Source organism: Astatotilapia calliptera, chromosome 1 (genome assembly GCF_900246225.1).
Source record: "Astatotilapia calliptera chromosome 1, fAstCal1.2, whole genome shotgun sequence".
In the NCBI taxonomy this organism is placed as follows: domain Eukaryota; kingdom Metazoa; phylum Chordata; class Actinopteri; order Cichliformes; family Cichlidae; genus Astatotilapia; species Astatotilapia calliptera.
In genome coordinates, this window is record NC_039302.1 from 21,466,773 (window position 1) to 21,490,839 (window position 24,067).

The following is a 24,067-nucleotide window of genomic DNA, read 5'->3' on the forward strand; positions in this document are numbered from 1 at the left end:
ACGCAAAGACGTTTTGACCAAACTATTGGCGAGTTCACCGGCAGATTATATCACTGTTTGAAATCCAGTCATCTATAACATTCTCTTTTTCAAGATCAAAGAGTCCTGGCTTGAACACACAGTATTTTGTGTTTTCATAATCTTAAACAACAAAGCCATCATCAGAAATCAGAAACATCTCTCACCAACATTTATATTTCATGTGCTAGCTGAATCTTGAAAACTGTAAACTCTATCACAAAAGAATCTGAGGGAATATTTAAAATGCCATCTAAAATTCAGTGGTTGTCTTTCTTCTTTATCTGTGAAACTTGTTCTTGCTGGAAGAGAAAACTCCCTCCTAAAGCTTCAGCTTTTGAGGAAATAGCCTCCGGGTAAAAAATATAAACAACTTTGGTTCAGAATTTACAGGTTTTAGATTAACGCACACTGTGCTCTGTACCCCGACTCTTTTAGCTTTGTCATACATCGAGCCCTGAATCTCACTTAAAGTGTTTTTTTCACACATTAATCTCCTTATAACTGACCCACGTGAGGCGGCGTTATCAACATCCAAGAGATGTGATGCATTATTGTAATTTGTGTTAATTGTGGAAGTTACCAAACACATTTTTTAACATATTTTGTAAAGCAAATAAATGAGATCCATTCACATTTCTTTACTCATTTTAAAGAAGAGGGATGTTGACAGACGAATATAAAATGTGATGCAGTGGAGTAAAAAGACACTTAGACGAGAAGCTTTTCTGTAAGGGACTGAGTAGGAATAGTGATTAAGAATAATGGCCATAGTAGAGTGTAAGATGAGGGTAAAAATGAGACATTAAACAGACATTAAGACATAGAGTGGTGGCATGATGAGAGTCCCAAACAGGAAAAGAGGAGGAGAAGAAGAGAAATGAGATCTGGAGTGAAACATCTCCAGGAGGCTCTTGATAAATGAATAAATAAAGGGCTGTGAGACGAGAGGGCTTCTCAAGGATGTCATATCTTAATTGAAAATGACAACTTCAATTAAAATTGTAATCATTCTGTCCGTTTTCTAATTAAAAGCGAAACGACTGATAGTTTTGACTCATTAACTTCAAAGAGTGATGCAGCCTGACAAACTGGGAAAAGTATATTATTTTCTGAATGCTACAGAGGGGAGCCGATGATGAGGAGTGGTGCAAAGGATGAAGGAGACTGATGCATAGGGTAAAGGATAATCTGCTGCAATGACTTTCTATTACAGAGACACGGGTCTTGGTCAAAGAATGAAGGCTTAAATGATAATAACCAGGAAGCATAGAGATGTTATTCTGTCAAAGAGGCAGTTAGTCCTGACAAAAAGTAACAGCAGTAAGTGGCAATTATTCTGTTTTAAAACGAGTAGCTGCTTCCTCATTACTGCTTTTCTGACATGGATACAAAGTTTTTTAATATAACAAGACAAGACGACACACACATGCACACACACCTATTACTGGAATCACATATAGTTCTTGCTCCATGAGTACGCCATTTAAGGTCTTTTGTTGGCCTGGTCGCTGCCTATGAGAATGACTGACATTTGAAGAACAAAATATTCTGACATTGCCACTGGATAAAAACAACAGCGCACCAAATACAACATGGCAGCTTTGACTGCCCGAACCAGTTAGACTCAATAATAGCCAGTGCAAAGTCAACATGAACATTTTGTCACTTTCTCAGTCTGATTAGGCAAATATGAAGCTATGTAGTTACCTACAACACGTTTGGGGCAATAACAGTATTCATTCTGATTGTGTGCTTCTCTATAACTGGCTAAGGAGAGAAGTACAACCATGAATGTCTACAGCCATCAGTAAAACACGGTGGAGGCTCTGTCATAGTTTGGGCTGCAATTTAGCTTTGTCAAAATTGGTTGTATTAAGAATGCCACAAAAGTATTTTGATCTACCATGCGATGCAATTTGGAAAGTGTTAGACTGGCTTCATTTTTCAGCCTGACAAAGATCCTAAACACAGAGCCAATGCAGTAAAAGCATACCTAGATAGAGAAACAGAGGAATCCTGTCAGCTGCCCCAAGTCTCAACTTCAATATTTTTGAAGCAGTGTCGGGTTAAAATCCCAAAATGAATGAATGAAATGAATAAAATATACGCTGACTTTGAATTCGATTCCTGCAACATGTTTCAAAATGTCGGTCAAATGAAATACATGATTGGTTATGTACTGTTTAAAAACCACCTGGCTGAACATTTCACAACTAATGGCCTTAATTAGTAACATGATTACATACAGATTACAAAAGAACATCAGAGACTGAGTCTTTCTGAAGTTAAATAAAGGATTTTACCGCCTTGTGAGAGAGACTACACAGACAGATAGTCCAACTGGACTGTTAGTGTAACATAACATTTTATCCTAAAATTATGGGGGAAAGAAGAAGTTTCATCATCTAGTGTATATCACTTCATTGAATTATTTAGAGGTCTTAGACAAAAGTCTGTACACAGGGTCAAGGCCAAAAACCAAGAATGAACAGTGCACACTAACCACACTATGGCCCTCTTTAGTGCAACCTAATTTTTAGTTTACTTTTTCAACAAACTGACATGCAAAATTGGATTAGCGCTAGATCATTTAAACTATTTAGACATCGGTACAAATGTTTCTTCACACATGGCTTGGTAACTCTAGTACTGGACAACAAGCTGTTCTATTTGACACCCAGAGGAGAGAAGTTGGCTGAATAAACAATCTTGCAATAATGATAGCATTCTTCTTCACCCAGGTTTTGTGATGATATTTTCTGCAGCACATTGATTCTTATGGAACTATTTTGACAAATCAGACAAAATAAGTCTTAAAATCATGAATAAATGAGTTCTAATATACACAAGCAATATACCAGAGTGCACTGACATAATATTCTCTCCATATGTCTTATTACTCCTTCCTAAGAAGAAAAACTAAAATTCTATAAATAACTATGCATTTACTTGTACAATGTACATACACACACATATATATAAATATATGTTACGATATATGTATGTATACACATATAGCTCTTTGATTAAGTACTTTCAAGAACTTAATCCTTCATTCAGCATCATTCCTTTTTGTTTACATAAAGTTGATACATGGAGTACTATGTTGAACCAGCTCAAAAATAGTTACTGTTACAAAACCCCCACAAACTGTTACAACGGACAAACACAATCAAATTCAACCCAGAGTTTATTTGTAACCACCAAAACAGGAACAGTATATTTACACAGCTATCTTATTTTGTTGTTACATGAGGAAAATGGAAAATAAATATATTTAGAGAAAATTGTATTTCGAGAGCCTTTTGCTAGATAAAAATCAATAGAAACAAAATATTTAAACAGGTAATTTCTGGCATGTATATAAGTTTAAAGTCAGCTGTTTACCTTCAGTTTTTGTCTCCTTCTCAACCCTAACATGTTATAGCATAATACTGCCCCTCCCTAAGTCTGGTTCTGCTGGAGGTCTTGTCTTGTTAAATGAGTTTTTCCTTCCTACTGTCACAGAGTGCTTGCTCGTTACTCTGATTGTGAAAGGGGTTTTTTTTGTATTATTGTAGGGTATTTACCTTAAAAAAAATAAAGGCAACTGTTGTTGTGATTTGTTGATACATAAATATAAAACTCCATTGAATTGAAAATCTACAGCGCTTGAGTAGATCTGTACTGTGTACTTAAACGAGTTAGTTTATCCTTTATATCTGAAAGGCCTACTAAAGATAAATGAATCCAGAAAAATGCATAAAGTTTGTGCAGTAAACAGGCAACATGTCATATTGGTGAAAAAAAATGATATCCTCACTATGCCACCCTCAAGTTTTTTTAAAAAAAAGTTTTGTCCTCTACAACACAATAATTTGTGTCCAGTTGAAGCAAAGAAGACCAAAACAGAAGGATACTTAGAGAGTAATCTTACATCATAACTACAGTACCCAAACTTCATAACTGCTTATTAGAAAAACAATTAATATGACGACATGTACACATGCCCGAGTACTTAAATGCCAAAGGAGCAATATCAAATATCAATTCACTATAATGTTTATTAAACTACTCTGAAATATTCTAGCATTTTAGAACAGCTGGCATGCTGTGTACACCTCCCTTTATAGCAAGAGATCAATGCAAATTGTTTGAGGGGACACCTGGTCACAAGGTGCTGGTCTGATGGAAATATTCAATTCAGTTTCAATTGAAATTTATTTTTAAAGCACCAAATCAGAAAAACAGTTGCCTCAGGGCATTTTACATTGTAAGCTAAAGACCATACAGCAAAACAGAAAAAACATAGAAAACACCAACAATCGTATGAACCCCTTTGAGCAAATATGAAACAAACTTCCAGTACCCTCATATTTATCCAAATCAGCACCAAATTGAATTGGCTCTTTTTTTGCTGGTGCTCAAGCTCTACATAAAAATTCCCTTAATTCTTAAGGTCGTTTTTGCTTGTTTGTTTGTATATGATTATATTTGTTTTTATTAAGTGTGTTTAATAGTTATAGTCTCTTTCATATTTTCCTTGTTGGGTTGTTTTTGTTTTTCTGTCTTTTCTAATTTCTGTCAGGCTCTCAAGATGACACAGAAGTTTCTGGTTAGTTAAGAAATTTTTTTTTCTTTCGTCACAGCTGGGCAGTCCAAGTGAACAAGACTATCCCTGACAGAAAAAGATAGGGCTCTGGAGGATGATGAATGGGGTTGTTTGAGAATGCGACTCAGTTCAGCCACACTCTCCGCTCTCTCACGGTAGGAGGCAGGGAAGGAGGCAGTAATGCAAAGTTAACTGAGTTTCAGGTTCTCACTATCTCTGAACATAATTGAATCCTCCTACTAATTACTCATCAGAGAATGCCCAATATAGGTTGGCTCATCCTCTGAGGAACCTACTGTGCTCTTTGTCAAGCCAATTTTTCTTTGTTCACTACATCACAAGTCTGGAAACAGCATACAGTTTTGTGTGTGGTCTCTGTCCGAGAGATGCTCCAGGGAGAAACGGCCTCATCCAAAACTGAGATCAAACTGCACAGAGGACACTGTTATCTCACATTCAAGCTCCTCACAATAAAGACAAAGTCCAAATTCATGTTTTACAACCTCACAACACTGGGCTATATTTTCAGGAAAAGATTACAATCCAAGGTTGTCGATTTTTGTATACCATCTTTTACACTTTAACATCTTAAAGTATAACTCATAATAATTTATAGGTATTCTGGAAGCATTGGTCAGTGTTTGGTCATAAATAAAATGTTTGTACTGCACAAAAGAATATGTTTAGCCCGATCGCTCAAGGTTAGCATTAAAGCTAATTGAATAGTGCCAGTATAAAGCTGTCTTGAAATGCATAGCCATTATCATCAGCCAAATTACACGGCTGCCACAGTTATTAAATGCTTAAAAAAACTGCCCCACCTGAGGACTGTCACAGTGATGGAGCCCTTTTGATTCATTCACCACAGATCACATACAGGTGCATGCACGCACACAAAACAGAAATGAATGCATGCGCATCCACACTCAAACAGAAACACAATAGCAGACACACTGGCTCAGACATGAACTATAACTTGCTGTCCAATTGAGTTTGCAGGTCCAGTAGCAAAACATAATGAGGTTTTCACACTGAGACACTCAAGCTGGAGAGAGTGGCAAGGGGAAGGTGGGGGATTCAGTGGGTGTGACATGGAGAAGGAGGGGGTAAGGAAAGAGAAAAGGCACTCAATGATAATGTATGAGCTGTCTGCAGTGCTCCATGGTGGAGGAAAGAGTGCAGTGGTGCATTTAAAAAGAAGATTATCATGTCAAGATACAGTAATACCTCGCTGAACACTGATTTTCATTGGGCATTGGTCGCTGCTGTCTGTCTGGGTGTGAACACAAAAAGAGGCTAATCAGGAGAGGAGAGTGTGTGTAGGACATGCTGCCGAGTCATCCCATAACAGAACAAAGTAAATTAAAATGAGAACATTTTAATTCATCCTGTATTTATTACAGATGGACCAGCTCATATAATCCTCTTTTACAGGCACGTTCAGTCAAATAGAGGTACTTCTATAATCTTTCTAATCTAAAGTTTCAGGACATCATAAAAATAATGTGGTCCATAGTAAGTACTTAAACTTTGTAAATATGAATATAAATGACAAGAGTGATTATTTAACAAAAATTAAGCCAAAGCGCAGAAGCAGTGTGAAAAAGTAAATAATTGGATAATTCAGTTGCTTGAAGAATCTCACAATAATTTAAAGTAATTTGAAGCATTCGTTTTCTATATGACTTTATTAATCTCTCACATTGTTGTAGAGGAAAGGTGGACCACTATTCTTTACAACGTTGCTTTAATTCATTTGGGCATTTGTTTATGCACAGCTGTCTTAAGGTTCACTTGGGTTAAGTTCTGGACTTTGAGCCATGTGGAACACCTCGACTCTTTTCTTTTTCGATTTCTATATTAGATCTGTTGCTGTGTTTGGGACCACTGTCTTGTTGCATCACACAATTTGTGTCAAGCTTCAGCTTTTGGACAGATGGCCTCACATTTGATATACAGAGGCGTTCATGGTCGACTCTAGGACTGCAAGATATCTAGATCCCAATATGGTCTTATGGCCTAAATCAGCGGTCCCCAACCTTTTTTGCGCCACGGACCGGTTTATGCCCGACAATATTTTCACGGACCGGCCTTTAAATACAACAAAATAAAACTAGTACCGATACCGAAAAAAAGAAGATTTATTCATAACACACGTGAAAAGACCCAGGAAAACAGAGTTAACGATAAAAACGATAACAAAATAACGCTGAAAACCGATAAAAACCTTGAAAAACATACATTTCACACCTGAGCCTCAACTCTCGCGGCCCGGTACCAAACAACTCACGGACCGGTACCGGTCCAAGGCCCGGGGGTTGGGGACCACTGGCCTAAATCATCAACCCTCCACCTCCGTACTTGACAGCTGGTACAAGGTTTTTGTGCTGATACGATATGTCTGATTTTCAATAAACTTGGTGCTGTCCAGCCAAACATTTCCATTTGGTTCTTGTCCTGTCTAAACAGGACAGGGTGGTTTGCTCAGATGCACTTTTTCAAACTTGAGCTCTGCTGCCATTATTTTGTTTTTTACAGAGAAGAGACTTTTTTTCCTGGCAATCCTTCCAAGCGAGACATAGTTGTTCAACCTTTCCAGTGTCATGAACTTTAATATTTAACATGCTAACTGAGGCCTGTGGCTCTTGTATTGTTTTGCAGTTTCTCTGAGTGTTGCACAGTCTGACCTTGCCATTTGTTGCTACTTCCTCTAGGAAAATTGGAAACTCTTGCTTTCCACTTGTCAGTCCACATGTTGGTTCTTTGTAAATGTCCATGTACCTTCCAGTACTGATAGGCAATTGTTGATTCTTTACATTTACCACTGATGTTCTCCTTGACTCTATGCTAACACACATGTGATTCCTCCAAGCCAGCAAACGTCTGCTGTTACAGAGATACTCACACTTGGTTATGATGAATTAATTAAATGCATTCGATTATCAGCACCTAGCTGCTTCTACGCCTCTTAATTCGTATGGAAGCTAAACTTACTTAGTTTTCACAGGACTGCTTCTGCATTCTGACTTAATTCTTGTTGCATAAATAAACTGATTTGGTGTAAGATGCTATGTTTTTTTTATCCAACTGAGGTAAGACTTGCAAAGGACCAGATTATTATTATTGTTCCCATTTTTTAAACAGTGCAAAGTATTTGCTAGTATTGTTGCATGTATATGTTTTCTGAAACAGCTAACAAAGTAGGTTCTATGTATTTTTCTATCCAATAGAAAAAAATGAAGAAAAGGAATGAAGCTTTAGCTGAAATAAATGAAGACCTGTTTCATTTGAAAGCAAGCAGGTGATTGCCAGCTTTAGACTTTGAGACCTTAAGAGGGAGATGGAGAATGCACTATGCGTTCACTTATGCTCTTTTGTTATCCACATCAGCTGTAACGTACTGATATTGAAAGGTTCAATTCTGTTCTTTTAATTGCTTCATAACTGTGCTGGAGTACATGGTATGACTTGTTGATATCCAGGTGTCAGTACAAAAAATAACTCTTTTCATATATTCTTAGGCTCTGCGTTTGAATGCAGAGAATTGAAAGAAAACTGAGACTCCAGCTGTAAATTCATGTTTTAAACACAAAAGAGTTTTGTGTTTTATGTATGTGTCACAGTTTGTGCAAAAGACTCGATGGCAGGACGCAGTGCAATGGTGTTAATGAACACTTTCAGACAGTGACTAAGTACTGACAATAGTTCAAGCAATGAGTTTCAGGGTTTTTTTTGTTTTGTTTTTTGCTGAGTTAAGTCCAATTACAACCAGGCGATTTGGCAGGTAAGAGTGTTTTGTTCACACAGGTTGCCAGTTCAGGATAGTAGTAACTGTCTTTACAAGGAAGGCTTTAGATTAATCTTCTTTGGCATTCAGAGGCATGGATGTAGGATTTTGCAGTTTCTCCACAAGGGTGTGTACAGACAAGTATTCTCAAAATCCACAAATTTGCACTCAGGTAAGTATGCTTTAGTGGACAATAGTTGAACAGGTAGGTTTCTCCAAAAGGCGGATACACCAGCAAAAGATCTGTGATGGCTAAATCAGGTAAGTATGGATTAACAGGTAACCAGGAAACAGAGCATCAAAACTAGGCAGTCTAAGATACACAACCAATCATCTATATCAGATGTGTGAGTATCTACTTCAGATGTAGACGAGAAAGCAGGTCTAAGACCAAGAGGGCAGAGGGACCATGACAGTATGAATGTGAATAAGGATTTAAGAATCTTGAGTCTATTACAAATTTTTCAAGATGCATCACTAACCAACAAAAATACAGTATTTTTAGAAGTTTTCATGTAGGAAAAGTTTATTTTATTTTATTTCTTGACCTCAGTCACTACTTCATGCTAAACCTCAGCATGGGTGCCTGCCTCCTCATGAGAGTTTATCAAGAGTATATAGCCCACAGCATATGCTTTGCTATGTGGTCAATTTTTCAGATGGCTAAGCACAGCTTGAGTATGTCAGCTAAAACAAATTTCTTTCTGCAGGCCTATAGCTGAGTTTCGACTTAACTGTGTAGGTGTATCACCGTAACACTATTATTCACACACTACTTTTTTAAAATTACCACTACACAAATAAAGTTCAACTTCCACCATAAGTACCTTCAACCTGAAAAAAAAAAAAACAGCAGTATCCCATCCCTAACAGGCTTCCTGTATATCATCTCTACCTCTTTTTCCGTATTGTAATTGCGCTGGATTTTGAGTAGTGGTCAGTATTCTGAACTGTACTTGTGATATTGACTCTCACACAAAAGAAAGAGCTGCGAAATCCTAACTAAACCAGGCACATGTAAAAATAAATAAATGCATTTTATAATTATGACAAATCCATGGAGTAGCTCGCTTGGCAGGGCTGAATCACAGTACTGTGTAGTACTTTTTTCTGTATATTTTGGCTGATTTTGTTCTGTTCAACACAACCCCACACTACTTCAAAAATGATGAAATCCTGGCTTTCAGACCAGGTATGCTTTTACTGCATTAGCAGGGTGTTCGGGATCACTGTCATGCTGAAAAAGGAAGGTGTTTCAAGTCAGATGCTTTCCAGATGATGTTACATGATGGATCCAAATTCACCATCATGGTACTACGATCATAATTCCATCAGTTTTGACAAGATCCCAAACACCACTAACTGAACTGGAGACCTAAACCATAACAGAACCTCCACTGTGTTTTACAGACATCTGCTGACACCCACGGTTCCAGCTTTCTCCTGACCTCTTACATATGTATATATGTCAGGATTTGAACCAACACTCATAATCAGTGCCAACAGGTTTTATGGAATGATAATTGTTCCCTTCCTTAAGAATGGCATTGTTAAGGAAGGGAAACGGCATTGACAGCCATCCTTCCACTAAAACCATTTCTGATGAGGCTTCAGTGAACAGTAGCCAGATCAGCTGAAGGGCCAGATTCATCTCAGGTCCAGTGTCAGGTTTTTGCTGGATTTTTTTCCTATTTTTCAGGGACATGATTTTCTCATACTGTTCACCTGTTGTAAATCCCTTTTCTTAGGTTTGCTACTTCTTCTTTTCCACTTTCCATTTTCCTAAACCTTTCAGGTTTTCAAATAAAAGCTCTTTTAGAATCACCCTGTTATGTGTTTTTGTACTGGGCAGCTAATAAAAAAGTGTCTAAAGATACAAGATACACTGTGCTGTTCTACCTTACTGAGTGATAAGTTATAGGGTTTCAGCTCCTTGTCACTTAACAACACAGTTATCCAAGAGTTAACAGTTTAATAAAGCAATTTTGTCTGGGTTAAGTGTAGTGTGAAAAGAGCTAATAATCATTTTAGAGTTGCCTAAGATTAAAGTTTGGCTTGCAGCCAGTCTCACTCTGTGTTGGTAGTTAAAGGAGCTAATTAAACAAACCCCACATGAAAGCCCCCTCCTCGGGAGCTAGAAAGATTAAACGCCCTCAGGTGTATTCGCTCTCTAACTACCGCGCAACAAAAGTGAAACAGCGATTAGACAGCATGCACAGTTTTCACCACGCAAAACAGGATTCTGCTGGGTGTGTTTTGCGATACAGTATTAATTATAATCAAGATCCCAGAGATGGAAATAATGCTGAGAAATGGGACATTACTAGGATTGCAATGAAATCTTCGGTTACTTTCTCAGCTGTTTTACATGTAACTTGCCTCCAGTGCAGTATAGGTTTTGTGTAGAGATAAAGTCACTACTTATATGATCGTTTCCTGTTTTATTTTCTGTTTACTCACATAATGTGTGTGTACTATAAACTGTATATAAAAGATGGGCATGACTGCAGTGATTAAATTTATTGGTTGAGGGAGCCCTGTTTTGAAGCTGTATTAGCATGTTAGCTACAGATGATTTTGTTTTTCTTTAAGACAAAGTGGCAACATTTTAATAAGAGGCTGGCATGCTAAGTTACTCTGGTTAGCAAGCTGCTCCATGGACTTCAAACATATCATATTTGCCAATCACCACACTAATAGCATACAATAAAATACTGGAATTTCACTTTCCTGGAACACTGGACCAGCTTATAATCTCGATGATATTCAAGGCTGCACTTGTCCAACCAGTCTACATGTGTTTTGTGGATTTGATTCAACATTGTTCACGAGTGAAGGGAGAACATTAGATTGACAGATGGACTGGGGCGAGATCCAAAGTGAATCATATTCTTTTTTATTATTATTTTTTACATTTATTTTCCTTTGAAGACTAGCTGGGTTCTCCCTTAGAGATAGAGTGAGGAGCTCGGTCATTTGAGAGGGACTCGGAATAGAGCCGCTGCTCCTCCACATCGAAAGTAGCCAGTTGAGGTGGTACAGGCAACTGACTAGGATGCCTCCTCCTAGGTGAGCTACTCTGGGCATGTCCTTCAGGGAGGAGGCCCTGGGGCAGACCCAGGACTCCATGAAGAGATTACGGATAAGAAGGATGAGCCTGAATAGGTGGCTGTGGTGAAGGAAGTCTGGGATTCTCAACTCAGACTGCTGTCTCCTCGGCCTGAATCTGGATAAGCAGCAGAAAATTAATGGAAAATAAATGGAATTTCACTTGCCAAAACCAGGAGGCCAGACTTCTTGAGTGAGCCAGTAATAGAATTGATGGCAACACAAAGCATATTATTTGACAGATAATTGTATTAAAATGCACCAAAATTGACCTGAAAAACAGTTGAAAGCATGAAAAATCATAAAAGAGGTGAAACCTAGCAGACAACTGCATGTTAATGACACGGGAAACTATGGGAAATAGGTCACTTTTGTCCTTTGATTGTGGAAAATTTATTTCCCTATTGCATTACTTTTAGTCGTGCTAATTATATACAGTAGAGACTACAGTTCTGTATAGTGCACATGTGAAGTGAAACAAACACACACCTGTGCCTTCAGGCTTCTGCTCTTCTTTGACACATGCATTAAAGTGCAAACACAAACACACACACGCACTACATGCACTATAGCAGCTTCCTTTTCGCCTGGTTTGAATTTGTAAGCCCGAAGCTCCTGCCAAAGCTCCTGTTGCTGTGGGGAGAAGCAGCTGCGCACTCATCCTACCCTCCTTCCAGTTTTCCAGCTAATGGAACATTCCAGTGCTCCCGTACGCCCCTGCCACAATAACAAATTTGGTACATCCCATTGGTGCTTCTCTAGCTGGTTTGTCACTGACTCAGTAGTATCACAGCAGTCAGCCAAACAGTATTTTGAGCACACGCTTACCGGCGCGCGTACACGCAAACAACACCGCGCACATAGTCTGAGAGTGAGGACATAAGACGAGAGAGTTATAAAACAGAAGGAAAGAAATCCTCGGCTAGTCCTTCCACTCAACAGTCTTCTGGTTGTTCTGCATCCCTGATATGACCCTGTTCAGTCCAAGATGTGAGTATACCGAAGTGTTTCCTTGTGTATGTGTGATGATGCCTGTTTTAGTGGATGTTTGCATGCACCACGGTGTTTCTGAAAGACAGTATTTGCCATTGTTCCTCTCATTCCTTTTCTCTCCACTGCCATTTTCCCCCTTCATCCTGGAAGCTTTTCAGCTTTTGTGTGCTCATCTGTGCACTTCAGCCTGAAGCTCCGGTTTCTCTACATTTGTACCTCAGAGCTGTTTTTCTCGCTTTTCCCTGTCCGTAAACATTAGTCCAATCAGAAGGTGCTGTGGTAATATAGGAGACACTGGACTTGAGGATGTTAAACACTGTGATGCATTAAGAGGTGTTTCAGGCAAATTTACCTTTAAGCAAAAGCCAAGTGTGTTTCTCATATTGGCAAGGTCAGCACATGGTCTAGTCAGGATACAAAGGCTTTTGCTAGTGAAATGACTTATAGCTTAATTATGTTGTAATACCCATCTCTCCATATGGATTGAGATTTCTTTAGTTTTCTTCTTCATCTGCAACAGTGAACAGTGCATCCATGAACAGTTTCTAATAAGACTACATTACCATGCAGGCACAGTGCCAATATCTTCTCACAACTTCCACACTAGTTTGGAAACCTCAGTCTGTTCTCAAAGCTACTTGTCTGGTGGGGAAGCAGAGGCTTCAGACAAGGTCAGTATAGACTAAAAGACTCCACAGTGAAAGTAAAACGCATCTTAAACTGTTGAATACTTCCACAGTGCAAAAATAAAGTCAAGTCACTGTTGTCGTCTCCCTCACTATAATGCTGCAATCTGCTTCACTGTTGAGACGTGGTTTTTAGCACACTAGCATCTCTCTCAACTTACCATGTATCCATGCCAACAAACAGTATATTTCCTGTTTTTTATTTGTTCCTTAGAGCTGTAAGTAATAATTTATGTTACACAGTTTCGTGTTTTTATCTGTGAGTGGAAACTAAGTGTTCATGGTTGCAGAGACTCGGCATGTCGACAAGACCTGCACACGCTGCACTTATACCTAGACATCGTCAACACTACCAGGATGTGAATTAATTAATAAGCTTTATGACAAGTGAGGGGGATTTATGTGATCCTACAGTCACAATGATATCATCAACTGTAAGTCTAAATCAAATTTAGGTTAATAAAATGTTAATTTCTGCTATTCTGGTTGTGCTGCTTGATAGTACTGTATACTGTGCCTTGACAAATTTGTTCTGGTCCAGAATAAGTAGTAGGCTTAAGTAAAGCCAATAACCAGTGATCAAAAGAAAAGGCACTAAGGACAGACAAAGAACAATACAAGAGCAGAAAATATCTTACTGTAGTTTAATCTTTTATCAAGGTTCTTTTGTAATTTAACCAATCTGCTAAATTGAAATCAGCTTTGCAGTCCTGGTTTAAATGATTGTTGCAAAAGCGTTCAGCCATACGCGCTCTCTTTTCTTTTACTTTTAGGATGCAGCGCTTCAGAAAAGCAAAGTGAGTGTGCGAACGGTATTACCAAATATTCCATTTGAATTAAATGCCTCTGAAAATTTCAGTGTCAGTCTGCAGCTCAAGCGTTTGCGTTCTGCTCTGAAGTTAGTTACTCGATTAAGATGTTGAATCAAATTACACTGAAAAATACATCAAACATTTAGGGATGCGGTTCAGCCCAACGCGTGATAAATTGAAGAATTGGGATGAAAATAAAAATGATGATAGAAGACGGCAGATTTAGCTGTTTTTATCTGATCACATTATCCAATCTCCCACACATCCGTGACTTCAAGTGTGTGTGTGTGTGTGTGTGTGTGTGCGTGTGTGTGTGCGTTCAGACTGTTTGCTAAAAAAGAATCTGTGAAAATAAAGTAAGTGCTGTGCACAGACTCCCCTTAATGCATGTGTTGCAGACTCTTAAAGCAACTTTCAGTGTTTTCCAATGAGGTGAATACACAGATTCCTATTTCCTAACTTTGATCCAGGTCCAAGGTTTCATTAGAGCAGGGTGGGTGCTGATTGACTGGGATCTTCAGGGGAAATCTAGGCTCCTTCTAGCTTTGAAAACTCAGAATAAGAAAAGCTTTTCCACATTGTGTCTATGTAATTTTGTTTCCAGGTAGTGTGATTAAGCTGGCTCTAACTTTGGCTGGGTATGAAGCGGCACTCTGGCAGTCAGCCTGACATCCGCTGATACAAAGCATAGTGATGGACTGTGGCGGAGGCTGAGGCTTTATAACCCATTACAGCTGATCGCATGTGACCTTGCTGTGTCCTCTGATGCTCTTTGAGCCAGTTTTACGAAATAACTGTCTATCAGATTATACTGCCGTTTGAGTTCTATATCTCCCTGCCAGTTTGCACCTGGAATCTCTCAGGCTGGTCATGGATTTGTAAATGAGTCCTGAATCACTACACAATCTTGTTATGGCTGAAATATTAGTATTCGTTGAAAATAATCCAATTTTGCACGTATTGCAGAATTGCTGTCTGTACGGTTTCTAACCACACGGTGATGATGTAGTAATGTTTCAATTATGTGTTTATATTTAAACCATATATTTTCTTAAATCTGTCATCTAAACTAGAAGCAAAAATAGAAATAAAACTAAACTAATAGTCTACTTGTGATTGCCCTCCAATAAAATGGATGGTATAAATGGATAATAAATGACAGTAGTGAAACATAGTGGTTGTAATCTGCAACATGTTTTCATGATAAAAGCTACAATTTTGACATATGATCCACAATACTATATGTATGTCCTCAAAACTCTTTAGTCTGCATTATATTCATTTAGCAGATGATTTTATCCAAAGGCCTACAATAGTAGTGTCTTTCAAACAAGTTATTATTTTTTTATAGCTCTAATAAATGCACAATGTAGCTGCTTAAAGTGAGACTGTTTGGTATTTGCAAGGGGAAAAAATGCATATTGCATCACAACAACCATGAATCACTTTTTCCTTTGCGTTCACCGTAGTTAGAGCAGGGTGGAGTATTTTATAACACTATGAGTTCACTTCTTTTTCATGGGCCTCTATGTTTCTGTAGCCAACTATAGGGCAGAATCTGTGTGTGGCTCACCAAAAAAAGTTGTCATTTATGTGAAGTCACTTTAATTCAAAACGCAGTTTGCCTTGTTTTTTGAAACTATACCTCTGAACAGAAAACCCCCAAAACAAAACAAAGTATAATACACATATATATACGTGCATACATGCATGGGCATAGATGTGAAGTCTGCAAAGGAGGAGCTAACTGTGGTGTATATAGGATTTTGTTTACTCTGATAGCACTCTGATTACCTCCTGAGGTTTTGCTCCTGTTGAGCGACACAACTGTGCTCAGCAGCATCCTCCCCTCTCTTCCTGTGTAATGGCTTCATCACGCAGTCAATCATACAGTCATCCTGTTGCTCAGCAAACTCATTATAAAACTCAGTTTTGTTTTCCTGGCACACAATGCCGAGCCATTATATTTAAAAGATAATGTGTAGGCCTTTTGTCCTTTTAGTGTAAGGAGATGTAGTCACTTTTTCATGAAAATACTATGTCTACTTTGGGAGGTAAAGGCGCATACGTATGTCTAAATTTCTTTTCACACTTTCAAACCCATACTTAATTAATTGTCGCTTCCAGCCATTTGACAATCATGCTGTGCGAGTGTATGTGCAGCTGGCCCAGTCACACTCCATTCACCACCCATCTGTCCATGTCAGACTGGACTTCTCTCCTCTCCCCGTCTCTTTGCTGCTTACCTTCTGCCTGTTTTTGTTTTGTCTTTTACTCACCTTTGGTAAATTGACAAGAGAGCAAGCACAGTGAGAGCAGTGAGCTGCTGGTGTGTCCTGTAATCAAGATGGTTTATGGTTAAATGGCTAGTACAAACATGTATATAAAAGTGTTTGCAGGAGAGAAAGAGTGAGATCAGAGCTCAGTTGAGCTTTTTAGAGGTTGTGCCAAGTTTCCAATGTATCCTTGCAGACAGGAAATAAAAATGGAGGTTCCTGTGTGTGTGTGTGTGTGTGTTTGTACTCTCTCTTTGTTGTGTTGCAGTATGTCGCTCTTTACTGTATCAGTACAAAGTTAATTGGTTGCTCTTTCATGCAGACATGAGCATGAGTGGAGAGTTGAAGTCAAGCCGCTCTAGGGCAGCCAGTAAGAGGGCCAGCAACACCACTTATGGGTGAGTATGACACCGCCCACCACCCCACACCCACAAAGCCCACAAAGCCCACAAAGCTCACACACCCACAAAGCCCACAAAGCACACACACACACACACACACACACACACACACACACACACACACACACACACACACACACACACACACACACACACACACACAGGAACACTCTCCTATCCCCCACACACTCAGAGATAATCATGCGCTCTATTATTTGCTGCAGCCCTTTATCTGTAACTCAATGGTTGCACCTCAGCTTTCCAATCAATGCAGCATTATTTGTTATTAGCTTCATACCAGTGTATGTAAGCTGCTATTGATTTTGGCCAGAGGTGCTGTCTCCATCAGTCAATGTTTGAATCCATCTGTTGATGTAGTGCACACATATGATTGGAGCTGATTACTGTTTATTGCTGACAGTTCAATACTGCGGTGTGCAGCTACACTAACGTAAACTCTGTGCTCAGATGGCTGGGGAAGGGAGTTGGAGGGGTAGTGGAAGAGATGACAGTGTGTGGGCTTGTTTGAATTCGTTCATGGCTTCATTACTCAACTCGAACTCTCTCTTTGAACTGCAGATTTTTCTCTGGCTGCGGCTCTGTAGGCCAAAGCTCCTTTTATTAGCACAAACCACAGAGAGTACTGTCTTTTTGTTAAGTTTGAGTCGATCCTCATTTTGTAGCACTCACTGGTAATGGCTCATTGTATGTACTCTGTAAATCCATGTATGTCCTTCAAAATTAATTTAAAACAAAGGGGAACAAAATAGAAAAGTCCAAGAAATTTAGAAAAAGTCACCAAATTCCCAAATTAAATGATAGTTTCTGAAAGCATACAAAAGTGTTTTTTTAACATTTAAGAAGCTAAGATGAGAAAAACATTAATTTTTAAAATATGTTGCCGGACGTCCACTCTAGGATAAAAAAAAATACTGCAAAGTAGGTTAGGAATGCAAACAAGAATAGAAAATGAATATTAACAGATGTACTGATATTGAGGCCAACTTATTTGTCTCGGTCTCAATCAGAAAATCTCATTAATATTCTATCTTCTGTGCAACAGGGCCTCCACATGTGTTTCCAGCTCCACAATACACACTGATGATTTTCAATTCAAGGCAGCTGTATTGATGTCCTTCTGTTGGTTTCATCATATATTAGAGTGGTGTATAGATGTAAAAATAGTGCAATATGGGTCATTATGTATTATGTAGACAGCATGTCCTTGAAAACAGTTAATCCAGCTCTCTACTTGTGCTCCCTGCTCCAATCCCTCTAACCAGCCCTGCCTAAACCTTGAACCCCCAAACATTATTCAGCCATTCCACCATGCAGTTATTCAACAGCACTGCATGCATTAATGAGATTAGTCATACAACACACATACTCACGATGACTAACACCCAGTGGAAAACACCTGAGGTAGCAACCCCAATGTAGCCTGATATAGCCTCCGTGATATTTTGCAGAAATGACATAGACTTAAAGCAGAGGACGTTGGATTTCTGTGGTCGTTTGAGGCTTATAGACACATCCAGCAGGCTAAACTAAGCACGGGACACATCCAGCCTGTTAATACATGCAAAAAACATGATTACAGTCATGCGGGTCGCTCTGTGACGCATGTGCAGTGGTGCTTTAAGCCTGATGCTAATCTTCACGTCAGCGTATTTATGGACAATGCTGTTCTAATGATAAGCAGGTATTGTTTTGATAAACAATTTAGATTACTATACTGACATATATCACTTACAGCACAGACTTGTGGATGTAATTATTTTTGCAGAGTTTTGATCATCACTCAAACTAGTTTGAGTCTGTTCACATTTAAGGGTACATGAATGCATGATGGTGTACTAACTAACTGTCACAAAACATGAGGATGAAAAACTGCCTTTTTCTCACCCTTAGTGGTCATGTGGTCATTTTTCTAGCCACATAGCACAAACCACCAAACAATTTTCACCCAGCGTGAAGAAGATTAATTGCGTGTAGTGGCTCAGTCACACTAAAGGAAAAATAGGACAGCAGTGTCCTTGCGAGTAGGAAAAATCAGTGGCTGCCCATTACTGCATTTATTTATTTATTTTTCTATTTGTATTTGGCAACTAGTTACAAGTAGTTTTGGTGAGCAACTGGTTTCTTGATGGTTAAATGTCCAACATCCTGAGCGTCTGAGTGACCAGAATGTAAGGAAGTTGCCCTGCAACTCAAACCAAACATCACACGTGTTGTGTCATCTTGGTTTTATTAAACACAACTGTTCTCTTCCCTGGAAATGAATTTAGCATTATGGTCAGACACGCATCAAATTGCTGATGTTCACAAAATGCACTGCATGAGTGCAGCCTGCTAACAGAAGTACCTGAGTTGAGACACGCTGGGATAGTCAGAGGATTACATTATTACAGTTCATCCTGAAAGGGACACAATTTAATAAAACTGACAAATCACAAACTCGTAGTGACACTAGAGGAAGATTCAACAAAGTTTATGCAATGAGGATTTGTGTATATGGACAATTTTCTCCATACATTTTAAAAGGTAATCCATCAACAGTTATCAAGACAAACCAAAATTACCAACCGTTAGACTGATGGCAAAATCAAATGCATGACAGTAAGTTACAAAATAAAAAGGAATAAAATGCTTTCTTTTGGCCTTACTGGAAGGCAGTGTTTACAATTCCTCTGCATAACATATATATTTTGATTTCTAAAGAAAATGTGAGCAGTACAGCTACAGTTACACATGAAAATGTTGTGAGGCAGCTACCAAAAAATCTCTCTGTCCAGGCTCCAGTAATCTTGCTTTGTGCTGCTAGCAGCAGCGTGCCCTGACTACTCCCTCCCACTATTCTCACAGCGCTGGCCAGCAAACGTTCGCCTGTGGCCTAGATTACTTTGCAAACAAACTTTCTAAGTCATGTCTAAGATGCTAAAGCAGTGTAATCTACTCATCCAAAACCATGTAGCCTACCACTCTTTCTAAACTGTTATTATGGCTTGAAAGCTGGATTATGAAGCTCACAATAAAAATTTTAAACTCTATTGATAGTAAAACCCAATAAAGGTTTTCATTTGATGTCTTAATGCACTGCAAGTCATTTCTTGCCTCATGATATCAAGCACGTTTGTTTTTTTTCTTCTGTCTCTTCCTGCTGCCATTCTCTCATGCACTATATCTACCCCCAGGCTATTTCCTCTACAGCGACCCTGGCAACATATGGGTGTTGTCATCATTTATCGTTCATGCTTTCTGACTGTCACAGGTCCTCTCTATTAGTGAGCCACAGCTGTGGAAGCAGTGATGGGGTGTAGCGAGTGGCAAATGTTCCACAACCCAGATGCTGTTGATGCTGCAGCCGTGGCCCTTGTGTGCTCCAGTGCATTACTACAAAGCTCACTGCACTGTACTGTGTGGCCCATATAGGAAGGCTCAGGTGCCATATGAGGGGTCTCAGAGGAGCGTGTGTGCTTGAATGTGTGTGTGCGGTCAATGTATAGTTAACCCATGGCTTGGGATAGAAGACTGGGTTGGGTGATGGAGGGAGGCTTGCTGTTTAGTCTTTTTTGGCCTTTGTCTCTCAAAGCACTTGCTGTTATAATTAAGATGGAACAATAACACACAGGCATAGTCATGTTAACTAATATTTTCTTCTCCCCTTGTTATGTGTGATAAGACTTTTGTGGCTGTAGTTGTAATTTTTTTTCTCCCCGAAGTATGTCCAGTCTATCTTAAGGTTACTACAGTATTCATTTTACTAGCTGCTCCATTGGTTTTCTCAGTGGTAAGGGGAAGGAGAGAGGCACAGAGGAGGGGGATAGGAGGGTAGCCTTGAAACCGAGTGGCAATGTGCTGAGCATCTGGTCGCTGGTATTTTCGTCTGATTTCTTCTTTAATTATGAGAGGGGCTACTCATAGAGGAGTCGGTGTTAGGATGGAAACAGTGCGAGCCATCTGTTAGATCAGCTCAAAGACGCTGAAGGGGGCAGAAGGGGCAAATATGAACTCTGAAGTGGCCAGAAACAGTAGATGATGAAGTCCTACGTTATACACAGTGAACCAGAACTTAAAAGCTAATTTGACAGCACGGCGATGGATAAGAGAGTGACAGGAAATATTTTAGGTCATATTATTAACTTCATTTAATGTTGCTCTTTTTTTTATTGGTTATGGTAACACTATAAAATCACCAGCCACATCATTAGGTACACTTTTGCCTTCAGAGATCCCTAATTTATCAATACATAAATTCAAGGGTTTTTTTTCATATTGACATGATAGCGTCACACAGTTGCTGCAGATATGTCGACATCAACGGACATCAGTGATGTAAATCTCCCAGTCCACCACATGCCAGAGGTGCTCTGTTGGATTGAGGTGACTGTAGGCTATGAGTACAGTGAACTCATTGTGATGTTCAAGAAACCAGTTTGAGATGACCTGTGCTTTGTGACATGGTGTGCTACCGTGCTGGAAGCAGCCATTAGAAGATGGTACATTTAAACAATATTCATTTGGTACTAAGGAGCCCAAAGTTTTCTTCTTCTTCCTTTGGCTGGTCCCTTTAAACAGGTTTTATGCTTTCCACATCCACAAGTCCACTAGGGACCGCTAGGTACCTGTGACTTAATTTTGGGTCCCTGTCCGTGTACGCAACAGAGTATAATAGCTTTAGTGGTCACGTAAGTAGATCATCTGCCTCCATCTCACTTTAACCCTAGCATCCTCTTCTGTCACACCAACCCTCTGGATGTCCTCCTTTACTACATCCATGAATCTTCTCTGTGGACCCTTTTTTTCCTGTTGCCTGGCAGCTCCATATTCAAAATCCTTTCACTGTTTCTCTTTTGCACATGTAAAAACCATCTCAGCCTTTCTTATTCTGTCTACAAATTAAAGGGCCCAAACTGTGTCATAAAATAATATATGTTCTCTTTAGAGAAGACTGTGTAGGAAAATCCCAGTAGATCAGCAATTTCTGAAATGCTCAGACCAGCCGTTTTTTGTGTCAACAACTGCCATTTTCAAAGTCACCTAAATCACCTTTAATCCCCATTATGATGCTCAATTTGAACTTCAGCACGCTGTCTTGACCATGTTTACATGCCTAAATGCATTGAGTTGCTGCTATGTAATTGGCTGATTAGATTTTTGAGTTAAGAAGCTGTTGAACAGATGTATCAAAGTGGCTCTTGAGTGTACTCTCCAAGCTTGGCACTGTGAATGGGAATGTGTTGTCACACATGGGGAGAGCTGGCGAGTAACCAAGTACAAATACTTTGTAACTATACACGATTTTCAGGTATCTTTACTTGAGTACTTATTTTTCTTTTTACTGTTACGTCCTACATTTTAACACAAATATCTATATTTCCTACCACTTACATTTTCAAAACAGACGTGTTACCTTTGGTTTAAGACATTTGAGGGGAGTTATTATTTCAAGTCTCTGCACCCTTTAACAGTAACACATGAAAAGCAATCCTAATGGTTATCAATTACAAAGAGATATAAGTTGTATCTGATATAGCACCTCATTTGTTAAACCAGATTTTGGATCTGTATTTGATGTAAAGTTGTGTTGTGAAACATCCTGGAAAACAAACTAAGTTATACTAACTGTGTGGTATTTAAAGGTTGCAGTTTAATGTTCTGTGATGGCTGTAAAGCAAAGAACAGTGTGTGACTGGTGCACAGCGGCTTTGGTGTTCATGGTCAGAGTTAGGCTAGATTAAGTGTTGCAGAGATGAATTTGAATTTAAGCTGATGATGCTTAGATTCATTCACTGAACGAAGTATAAAGACAGTGTAAACATTGTACTGTCAGTGTAGAGGATGGAAATCAGCAAAGACCATTCATGAAACATCTGCTGACATCTTGTTGAATTCAGTTGTGTAGATCCACAAAGAGTAAACAGTAAACCTCAGGTCAGCTGATCACAGCCTGTACATCTAAAATCGAATGGATCTTACAATAGAAGTTATTCTGGGATGTGATTCTTTTCCCTACGTGGAACCACTGCAGTCGATCTTAAGGTTCCTCCACCCACTGAATCCCCCTTTAACCCTGACTGTGCTCATTTCACAGGCAACAGAAAATATATATATTTTTAATTCTCCTTTTCTTCTAGCCTCATGTTCTACATAACTGATTCAAGCCGGGTACATTCATTAGAATTTAAATTTGGACTAAAATAAAGTTTGTCTTCTCATGTGCTTTTAGAATTTTGTGAAATTATTATAGTACGAGGTTCAGATGGCATCGCACAAAAATAGCTTGTAAAAGTGTCCTCAAAAGAGCTTTCTTACTTTGAGTACATTTCAGAGCCTTTTAAATAAGTTGTACTCGATTTGAAGTAAATATAAGTACTTCTAATTGAGTATTTTTTAACAGAAGTATTTGTACTTCTACTTAAATACTGAATGTCTGTACTTTTGTCACCTCTGATGATGGGGAAAGAAGAACGAGCAGACAGGTTTAAACCAAGTTATTTTAAAGAAAACAAACAAAGATGAATATTAAATTCCAAACATTCGGTAGGATATATACACTACACAGCCACATCCTATTACAGCTTTCAATTAAACATACTTGTCTTGACTGTGCATGGCGTGCACTATTAGTTTTACAGCATGAAAGACCAATAAAAACTCTTAAAAAAGACAGATGACATAAAGCTTAAGCTGTCATTCAAGACGGCAGTGTTGGGAATAACCCATAAACCTACATTTGAATCTTAAAAAACAATATCCTCCTCCTCCTCATTTGTTTCCATGCAGCACTTGTTTTGACAGTTTGTATATGAGGGTCTCGCCTTAGGCTCGGTTGGCTGACATCTGTAAATCCACCAGCAGTGCAAAAGCAAAGGGCAAACTGAGGCACTGTCAATGTTCGCCGATTTTAAGAATGACCTCTTTCTGCTGGATACAGTTCTGTGTCTCTCAATTGTCACAACGCAGCTGACTACCAGCTGTTATGATCCCTACCCAGAGCCAAATGTGTGCACAACACATTGTAATCAATTTTTAAAATGACATTTGTAAACATTATTTATAGAGAGAGGAGTGCAGTTTGCACAGAATGAGAAACTAAAAAAAAGGCCTCACATTTACTAGAAATGCAAAAAACTGACTTCTGTCACTTCTAACATATAAAGAGAAATAAATATGTAAAATAGATGCAAAACCTGATTACACCGCCTCCTGTGTTCTTCCCAGCGTGGGCTTTGGGTTTAGAATTGACATGATATCATTGTTCCTGATCTATGCCCAAGACTAGTGTGAGCTCATATCTGAGATTGTGTGACTTATGCATGGTAGGAGTAAAATAACATTTATTTCCTTTCATAAACTCGAAGTAGTTGCCCTGTCCTTGCTAACTTTGCA

The 24,067-nt window shown here is 38.9% G+C and overlaps 1 protein-coding gene across 1 annotated transcript in view; it reads left to right on the forward strand.

Moving 5' to 3' along the window:
• The first annotated feature begins 12,274 nt into the window (after window positions 1-12,274).
• The window catches only part of LOC113023476 (heterogeneous nuclear ribonucleoprotein C), a 40,336-nt gene continuing 28,543 nt past the window's right edge, over window positions 12,275-24,067 (forward strand). Inside the window, exons 1-2 of the mRNA XM_026169505.1 lie at window positions 12,275-12,497; window positions 16,597-16,672. Of these exons, the coding sequence (XP_026025290.1) occupies window positions 12,476-12,497; window positions 16,597-16,672 (98 nt within the window). The 5' untranslated portion in view covers window positions 12,275-12,475. The remainder of the gene's footprint in view (window positions 12,498-16,596; window positions 16,673-24,067) is intronic.